Genomic DNA, 10,498 nt, shown 5'->3' on the forward strand with positions numbered 1-10,498 from the left:
TTGTCACCTAACAACAACGGGTATTGCAGAATGAATTGCCGTACACTGGAACAGATACACAGAATGACCTCCCCTCGTAACAAGTGATTGGTAAGACGCATTAAGTTATTATACGTATTGTACTATTCGTATGTCACACCTTAGCAATATACGTCAATGACAACTGACACAATTACAATCAGTCCAGAGTGACTTATTTTTGATAAGTTCACAGCAAGACATAGGCGAGAGTAAGAATGTTTGGCGTGTCCTGCCCCGCCCTTTAGAAAATTTCCGATAGAGGATATACCACGCAATTGTCTCACTATAAAAGCCGACGGGATTTCTCTAGACAGCATCACATCACCAAGTGTCTTTGACAAAGCAGTGGTAGAACAAAAATAAATTAATCATGAACAAAATCGTGATTCTTCTGATCGCCAGTGTTGCATCAGTTGCTGTAGCAGCGCCATCTGGTCTTTTGTACGGCCACCATGGAGTTGGTCTTGGTGGTCCCGTATTAGGGCCATCAGCACTTGCTGGACCTGTCGTTGGATCTGCGGCACTTGCTGGACCCGCTGTTGGACCACAAAGAATATCCGGTGCTGTTGATGGTGGTGCTGTGGTAACTGGATCCGTTGCTGGACCATCTGTCGTCTCTGGCAGCGTCGTCGGTGGCACTGCTGTCGTCGAACCTGGATATGGATTCGCTGGCTATGGATTAGGACACGGTCTTGGTCTTGGTTATGGAGCTGGACATGGTCTTGGTCTTGGCTACGGAGTAGGACATGGTTGGGGATATGGTAAGAGATTTCAATTCTACAATAGTACGATACTCAAAAATGAATTTACTAAATATGTTGCTATATCTTTTTTCCAGGTGCTCATGGAGCCGTACTTGCCGGTCCAGCAGTAGGACATGCTGCCATCTCTGGGCCCGTATCTCTGCCAGCTGTAGTCGCTGGACCATCTGGTAGCATCGTTTCTGGATACGGTCATGGATTGGGTCACTGGGGACATTAATTTATTACTTTGTTGAACCATGTGGACCACAAAAAAATGTTGACTGTTACATATTGACCTCACGCTAAATAAATGCCATGATCTCTTTTATATGTTCTTTACCACAATTACCTCTTTTTATATGGTCTTCTGTATTCTTATATTTTGTGTATATAATTATACATTTTATATATGTTTAAATACAATTGAAATTGAAACAGAAATAAATGCATAACTTAATAAAAAAAAAATTTCCTAGTTTTTATTTACCACAATCATTATCATTACTTAATTTTACGATAATAATATTATAATATTGTCCTCTATGATGAAAACTGTTAAAAAATTGTTTTTTCCCTCTTTGTATCCAAAAGTTATGTGAAATCAGGAATTTTTTTTCTTTTTTTCAAGAGGGTAACCCATTTTGCCCGCAAGAAATGAAAATTTGTTTGTTCATTTTGAATATTCAAAAAAAAAAAATTTCATATAGTTAAGTCCATAAAAACTCAGTATTGCCTTAAGTACCCCCTTTCCTTCCCTCTAACTTTAAAATCAGTGTGATATTGATTTATATAGCGCAAAATGAGCAAATTTTACCATAATGAGATGCACGGAAGAAAATAATCGGTAGCAGCTACCAATTGCTAATTGGTAGCCGCTACCGATTATTTTTTGGTAACGGCTACCAATTATTTGGTAGCTACTACTGAAAAAATCAGTAGTAGCTACCGAAAAATAATTGGTAGCAGCTACCAATCACTAATCAGTAGCTGCTACCAAAAAATAATTGGTAGCGGCTACCAATCATCAAACAGTAGCTGCTACCGAAAAATAATTGGTAGCGGCTACCGATCGCCAATTGCTAGCTGCTACTAATTATTTTTTTCCGTGTGATAATCATTAGCATAAAATTGTCAGTGAGGTAAAAATATTACAAAATAATTATTATAAAATTTTTTTTGAATGAAAAAAAAAAAAAAGAAAAAGTACGATAAAATAAAATATCACAATGCAAGATAATAAAACTGGCATTTCAGATAAATTCCATTGTAAATTTGAGAAAAGATATTTCTCGCTTTGATGTACGACCGTCAGTACGTAAGACGTGTTTCGTAGTATGAAGTTGATTTTTCATTTTTTTGCTATTGCAAAGCTATTGTATTGGAAATACTGAGTAGCTCTACAATAAAACGACGTAGCTTTAACAGTAATTGTGAAAAGTTGCAGGAACGCCAGTTCCAATCAGACGAGTATTTTCTGTGATCATCGCTGATGTCGATATCTGTAGTTTTTTACTTGAAAACTATTGTGTTGCTCTACTGATACGAAGCTGTGTACGAGATGTTTAATCTCACTAATGAACTCATTAGTCTTCATTTTTATAACTTCAATATAATAATAATCACTTCAGGACAGTTAAAAAGTTATTAAAAAATTGCTATAGTAATTGTAGCATGATAGTATGAGATCATGGTTAAAAATACCATTAACCTAAAAATTTTTCAAAAAGAACTTTATTTAACAAGAATATTTTTTAAAAAATAGAATAAAAAGAATATGAATTCCATTACAATACAAAAACAGAATTAACACAATGCTATACATAGAGATCCCGGATAAAAACATTATCTATAATTATATGCGAAAATGGTCTAGTATGATTTTTACATATAATTATACATAATTATATATATAAAAAACCCATTATATATAATTTTATAATTCCATTAGGCTATACATAATTGCATAAGTTGGATATAATTATATGTAATTAATTAATTGTATGCAGTTACATATAATTGTATATGATTATATATGCATAAAATTTATTATATATATCTATATATAATTTTAAATAATTCCATTGATCCATGTTCTATTTATAATTGTATAAATTGTATATAATTATTAGTCATAAATTAATTTTATACAGTTACATATAATTATATATGATTATATATACAAAAAATCGATTATATATATTTATATATAATTTTATGTAATTTCTTTGAGCCATGTTCTGTATATAATTGTATAAATTATATATAATTATAAGTTATTACTTAATTATATACAGTTACTTATAATTATATATGATTATACATAAAAAACCCATTATATTTATTTATAGATAATATTTATAATAAATGGATCATGATCTATATATAATCACATGTAATTATATGCAGCTATATATAATTATATATAATTAGTATGAATTGCATATAATTATATAGAATCATTTATAGTTTTTTTAACTCAAAATGCTAAATTACGCCTCAAGACGTCTTCAATATATTCTAACCTATCAATATTAGAATTAACGAAAAGAGCCGAATATCTCCGAAAAAATTCGAATTTAAAAGTCTATATTTCTATGGAATCTAACAAATAATAGAGAACAATTTGTTTTTTTTTTTTTTTAACAAAAAGATGTTTTATTTCGACATAAGCCTACGGTTAAATTGTGAATTAATATAATTTTACATTCATATATATATATAAACCTGATGGTCAATCGTGATAAAAGATATAAATTTTAATTTATTCGTGATTTAAGCATTATTATACTAAGATAAATAAATTAAAAGAAGAATGATTAACAAGTTTAGCTTTTTCACGCGATCGAAACTCAACTGTCTGCTAGAATAACCATTGGGAATTATCGCCTGGAAACTAAAGCATACGCCAATTGACTACATAAAAATACCAATTATCTATCAAGTGACTTTGTACTGTGATTCGAATAATCTCTGATAGATAATCCTGATTTTAGAATCACCAAAGCTTAATCTGTTTGAGAATTTCAGCTATTATCAAGTCACACTGAAGAGATCAAATAGACATCACAGCTTACTCCCTTTGAAGGTCGATTTGGTAACCAACAAAGGTAATTTCGGTTACCCGGTAGACTGGGATTAACCCGTCACATTCTAGAGCTACTTCATATATATAACAAGGTATTTTTCGTAGAAAACTATAGTAATGACAATATAGCAACGAAGAGTCAACGACAAAACGAATTTTAATTAAAAAAAAATTTTTATGGAGTGAACTAAACAGTTTTTTAAAAATAAAAATCACTATCTATATTATTTAAGTTTAATTGGAATTAATTAAAAACCTGAAACTGAAACCTTATTTAAATTTTTATGATATGTTTTTTTTTTGTTTTTCCACTATGAAGGTTCAAATGAGGTTCTATTTAGCGACACCTGATAGAAAAAGATTTTATATATCTGTATACAGTTATATATGAATTATATCCAATTGGATAAAGATAATGCATAATTATAAAAAAATTTCATATAATTATAAACAATTTTATACAATCGTATATAATTCTATATAAAAATGAAAAAAAAGAATAATAAAATTATATACAAATTTATATATTTGTATATAATTATATAGAAATATATATAGTCTATACGAATACAGTAAGTAATTATATACAAATGTATATATTCGTATATAATTATATAGAGTTGCATATAATAATATATAATTATACGAATAGAGTATGTAATTATATACAAATGTATATATTTGTATACAATTTTATAGAATTGTATATAATTATATATAATCTATACAAAAACATTATGTGATTGTATACAAATTATATACAAATGAAATATAATTATGTACGATTGTATACAAATGGATCGCGCAATTTTTTCTATCTAATTGTATAAAATCTTTTTTCATCGGAAATACCTAGGTAAAAAAAATTATATGTACTTATATACCATTCGTATCTAATAATATATCATCTAGGTATAGTTAGATATAATTATATATATTTCTATGTATAGAGAATAGCCAAATATAATTATGTAAATATTATATTTATATTCATAGATACTTATATACAATTTTATATAATTAAATTTAATGACATATAATTATAGGTACTGATATTGGGTCATATTTCACATATAATTATTTATAATTACATATAATTTTTTTTACCAAGAAAGCAGGCTATATAAACAAATTATGGTATAGTTTGAGCAGCGAGAGGTAGCAACTACGCCATCGCCATCTATAATTACAAAATTGAACTTTCAAAACAGAGATTGCATAAATAAATTTCGAGTAAATCATCATTTATTAATTGCTTTTAAATTTGCTGAACTCAATAATAATCATCAACTACAATTAATTAGTCACTGTAACATGATGAGTCACTTTTTTATTTTTCACTCAAAAACTAATACTTGCTCATCCGTATCCAGACTTTTGATTAATTTGCAACTAATCAGTGCTGTCCGATCATAGTGTAATGACAAGAACAAAGAATTTTGATATAAATATATATTAGAACCACTTTGTTTCGATAAGCCATAGTTATTATTTTTATAACCTCAAAAAAAGGTATATTCCAATAAAGGTATGTTTTCATACAATCCAAAGATTAATCAATATTACCATCGAGGCACTTTAATTGAATTGAATATTTAAAAATAGAGCATAGCGATCACTAATTGCAAACTTTTTTTTTATTGGAAACTCACCAAACTCGACAGCTATCACTCAGAGCCTGATGAAGCTCTATTAAAATGTGAAGTCTGCAATTGGTGGTGAGAGAGATTCACTTGACTCTCTACCTTATTTATGAGTTGATAGCAGAAAGTTAAAAAAAAAAAAATATTTTAATGAATCCACGGAAATGTACCGTTGAGCATTGTTCATAATGACTATTATATTTATTGAACTTGTTAGTATTGAATTAATTCAAAAATAAAAACTGTACTAATAATTTTTTTTAACAATGGCTGCGGTATACTGCTATCATTAAAAATTTTTTGTATATAGCCCGGAGAAAAAATGCTCATATCTAACTTTTCAAATTCAGACACATATAAGCGTTGGTGGAGATGGGTGGAGATCATTCTTTATGAATAATAGCCCGTAACGGCTCCTGTTGGGAATAACCCATCACACCATTGACATTTTTTGTTCATTATAATGTCCTCTAGAAGGAAAAGCCATAAAAAGTCCTGAGAATAATTTTTTTTTTAATTGAAACCCTTATGAGGGTTGGTGGAGATGGGTGGAGATGATTCTTTATGAAGAGTAGCCCGTAACTTTGCTCCTGTTGGGAATAACCCATCACACCATTGACATTTTTTGTTCATTATAATGTCCTCTAGAAGGAAAAGCCATAAAAAGTCCTGAGAATAATTTTTTTTTTAATTGAAACCCTTATGAGGGTTGGTGGAGATGGGTGGAGATGATTCTTTATGAAGAGTAGCCCGTAACTTTGCTCCTGTTGGGAATAACCCATCACACCATTGACGTTTTTCGTTCATTATAATGTCCTCTAAAAGGAAAAGCCATAAAAAGTCCTGAGAATAATTTTTTTTTTTAATTGAAACCCTTATGAAGGTTGGTGGAGATGGGTGGAGATGATTCTTTATGAAGAGTAGCCCGTAACTTTGCTCCTGTTGGGAAGAACCCATCACACCATTGACGTTTTTCGTTCATTATAATGTCCTCTAAAAGGAAAAGCCATAAAAAGTCCTGAGAATAATTTTTTTTTTTAATTGAAACCCTTATGAAGGTTGGTGGAGATGGGTGGAGATGATTCTTTATGAAGAGTAGCCCGTAACTTTGCTCCTGTTGGGAATAACCCATCACACCATTGACGTTTTTCGTTCATTATAATGTCCTCTAAAAGGAAAAGCCATAAAAAGTCCTGAGAATAATTTTTTTTTTTAATTGAAACCCTTATGAGGGTTGGTGGAGATGGGTGGAGATGATTCTTTATGAAGAGTAGCCCGTAACTTTGCTCCTGTTGGGAATAACCCATCACACCATTGACGTTTTTCGTTCATTATAATGTCCTCTAAAAGGAAAAGCCATAAAAAGTCCTGAGAATAATTTTTTTTTTTAATTGAAACCCTTATGAAGGTTGGTGGAGATGGGTGGAGATGATTCTTTATGAAGAGTAGCCCGTAACTTTGCTCCTGTTGGGAATAACCCATCACACCATTAACGTTTTTTGTTCATTATAATGTCCTCTAAAAGGAAAAGCCATAAAAAGTCCTGAGAATAATTTTTTTTTTTAATTGAAACCCTTATGAAGGTTGGTGGAGATGGGTGGAGATGATTCTTTATGAAGAGTAGCCCGTAACTTTGCTCCTGTTGGGAATAACCCATCATAATATAAACGTTTTTTGTTCATCATGATGTCCTTTAGTAGGAGGAACTCAAAAAGTCCTGAAAAAAAAGTAATTTTCCAGTTGAGACCTATATGGAGATAATTGAAGATACATGAGGATAAATGAGGATGAATGAACAAGAATCGCACATCTCTAATCATTAAACATTAAAATTTTTTTTTTCCTTAAAAATAGTATCTTATTTTACCTCAGGTGTCCTATGAGACATTTGAAAAAAAATCTTACACCACACCCTATTCATAGAAAGTAAACAACTTTACAGTTATTCAAATAATGAATGATAAATTATAATAAAAAAACAAACTATTTCAATGTCTTCAAACGGTATCACTTTCACTACTCCGTGATACGATAGTTGACACATGACATTTCGCCTTAGCAATCATTTGACAATAAAATCATTTCCGAAGGATAATCCAAGGACTAATTTTACTATAAAAGCATAATAGTTCGATCGAACAATCAAACATTAAGCAGAGTTTCATCGAGCAGCAGTTCAAAAATTAACAATGAAGTGTCTGGTAAAACATTTAGACTTTCAATCTATTCTTAACAAGAAAAAATAAAAAATTTATCATATATATGTCTAATTTTTAATTTTAGATTGTCTGTGCTCTATTGGCATCTGCAGTTTCTGCTGCACCGAATGGACTTCTTGGTCATGGTTGGCTCGGACACGGATTAGCAGGCCCTGTATTAGCAGGATCCGCTCTGGCAGGCCCTCATGTTGGTCCTTCGAGCCTTTCAGGACCAGTCGCTGGACCTGCTCACATATCTGGTGCTGTCGATGGTGGCGCTGTTGTTACTGGATCTGTTGCTGGTCCTTCTGCAGTGATTGGATCTTCAGCTGGTCCTACTTTCGTCTCTGAACCTGGTCATGGACTTGGTAAATTACAAAGTTTTTGAATAAATAAATCACTTTTATTTCTTTATTCAAGTTAAATAATTTATTTTATCTATTGCAGCAGCATGGGACCTTGGCCACGCAGTTCATGCGCACGGGCCTGGAGCCATTATTGTTGGTGGTCATGCTGGACATGCAGCTCTTCACGGAGGACTTGGTTCTGTCGTGGTCGCTGGTCCTGATGGTGCATCTATTTCCACACATGGTGTCGCACCTGGTGCTATTATTGCTACTGGTGCACATCATGGTCATCTGGGACATTGGTGGTGATTTAAATAAATACTCAATAATTCTTTCTGACACTTGCGCCTTTGACTTTCCCATACAATATTTGTATCAAAACAATGTAATATAAAAACAAAATAAATCAATGATTTGAATATCTTCCGACTTATTCATTTAATTTGTTCATTTTTTCTATCAGTTTTTTTTAAAGCGTTTTTCATTCATCTCATTTGTGAATATGTACAAGTATGGCGCCCAAATTTTTGATAAGCTAACCTACAATTTCATATATATTTATTTGGAACAAGTTTCATCATCAAGTATGTATCGGCCGATTAAAGACATTTTTATGTAATCAGATCTTTTTTAAGCTTAAGATTATATATAATTATATACAGTTGTATAGTTGTATATATGTAATCTATATAAATACAGTATTCGATTATGTGCGAATGTATATATTTGTATATAATTATATATAATCTATACGAATACAGTATGTAATTATATATAAATGTTTACATTTGTATACAATTGTATAGAATTGTATATAATTATTTGTAATCTATATGAATACAGTATGCGATTATATGCGAATGTATACATTTGTATATAATTATATAGAACTGTATATAATTATATATTATCTATACGAATACAATATGTAATTATATATAAATGTTTATATTTGTATACAATTGTATAGAATTGTATATAATTAAATGTAATCTATATGAATACAGTATGCGAATGTATATATTTGTATATAATTATATAGAACTGTATATAATTATATATAATCATACGAAGACAATATAATAATTATATACAATTTTATATAATTGTATTTATTTATAGACAATATATAATTGTATATAAATAAATATATTTGTATATAGTTTTATTATTCTTTTTTGCATTTTTATATATAATTATATACGATTGTATATAATTGTATATAATTATATAAAAATTTTATTCAATTATCCATCACCTCTATCCAATTATATATAATTCATATATAACTATATACAGTTATATAAATTTTTTTTTTTCATCAGGCATCTTGTAATTTTGGCATACTATATAGTAGCCTCTAATAATGAATTAGTAAAATTCACTGCGAATCAGCGAATAGTCACTGATTCCAGCTATAAGTATACCACCCATCCAACCAGTAGGATACTTATAGCTGCTCTTCAGTGCATATTCATGAGTTCGCATTGAATTTCACAAATTCATTTTTAGACAGTATTCAATGCATATTTTCAGTTAATTTCTCTAGTTTTACAGAGTGCATTATTTAATGCTTAGTAATAATTTAACATACTTTTTATGAAAATTGCTGTTCGTCTAATAAAGAATACTATACATTTAGTACCAAATAGTAAAAATAATGAATTCGTTAATTCAAGCTAAAATATTGTGAAAACTCGTTTTTTCCGTGTAGGGTTCATTAATATTGAGTAAACGTGACGGAATTGTATATAAATTTATGATGATATAAATTACATTTGATTATAGTTAAGTAGTGTCATAAAAATAATAGAAATCATCATAAATATAACATTTGAATAGACTATCATACATGTCCATCTTGCACACTACATAGGCATAGTTTTAGACTGTCTGCAATATGCGTCAGTGTAGCATCATCAAATTCATGTTATAACGGTCGATGAAAGCTCTTGTCGAAAATTAAACAATTCATAATTTTGATGTAGTCACAGATACGGATAACACTAACCGTTGTTGAAATGCATGCTAGCATTTATGCTAAGTACCACTACACTACGTCCAGTCACTGAAACACAAATGTCCTGACGCTTAAATTAAATTCAACGTTCCAGTACTAAACATCTATTCTTGTCCATGAATACATTCTGCTATAGAAATATATATTGACGCTATTTAGCTTGACATTTTTGGTATTGTTGTCTAGACCATTATGTTATTTTCTCTTTGTGAATAATTTTATCTGGAACGAACAAAAAAAAATACGTTATCGATATTCGGAAAATCACGCATTATGATATGAAATGGGGTAAAAATGATTTTTAGTCGTTCCATAGTATAAAACCTTTTATTTGAAGGTGTAAAAATTATTAATCCAGTTTTAGATATCATTGTACCGAAGAAAAATTAATCACATATGTCCATATACGGTGGAAAGGGGGGGAGGTACTTAAACACCCGT

At 30.1% G+C, this 10,498-nt stretch overlaps 2 protein-coding genes across 2 annotated transcripts; both read left to right on the top strand.

The window, feature by feature from the left end:
- Positions 1–391: 391 nt before the first annotated feature.
- Positions 392–1,002, top strand: LOC106693481 (cuticle protein 64-like). Its single transcript, XM_053741332.1, has 2 exons — positions 392–782; positions 860–1,002. Exons 1-2 carry the CDS (start codon positions 392–394, stop codon positions 1,000–1,002), a joined length of 534 nt encoding a protein of 177 aa, XP_053597307.1.
- A 6,667-nt stretch (positions 1,003–7,669) lies between these two features.
- On the top strand, positions 7,670–8,346 carry LOC103571358 (uncharacterized). Its single transcript, XM_053741325.1, has 3 exons — positions 7,670–7,693; positions 7,776–8,058; positions 8,141–8,346. Exons 1-3 carry the CDS (start codon positions 7,682–7,684, stop codon positions 8,344–8,346), a joined length of 501 nt encoding a protein of 166 aa, XP_053597300.1. The 5' UTR covers positions 7,670–7,681.
- Positions 8,347–10,498: the final 2,152 nt, after the last annotated feature.

Source organism: Microplitis demolitor, chromosome 8, assembly GCF_026212275.2.
Source record: "Microplitis demolitor isolate Queensland-Clemson2020A chromosome 8, iyMicDemo2.1a, whole genome shotgun sequence".
Lineage (NCBI taxonomy): Eukaryota > Metazoa > Arthropoda > Insecta > Hymenoptera > Braconidae > Microplitis > Microplitis demolitor.

Coding starts and splice junctions, on each gene's coding strand:
- LOC106693481 (XM_053741332.1), top strand. CDS start 392: ATGAACAAAATCGTGATTCTTCTGATCGCCAGTGTTGCATCAGTTGCT. Junction 783..859: donor AGGACATGGTTGGGGATATG/GTAAGAGATTTC, acceptor TCTTTTTTCCAG/GTGCTCATGGAGCCGTACTT.
- LOC103571358 (XM_053741325.1), top strand. Junction 8,059..8,140: donor TGAACCTGGTCATGGACTTG/GTAAATTACAAA, acceptor CTATTGCAGCAG/CATGGGACCTTGGCCACGCA.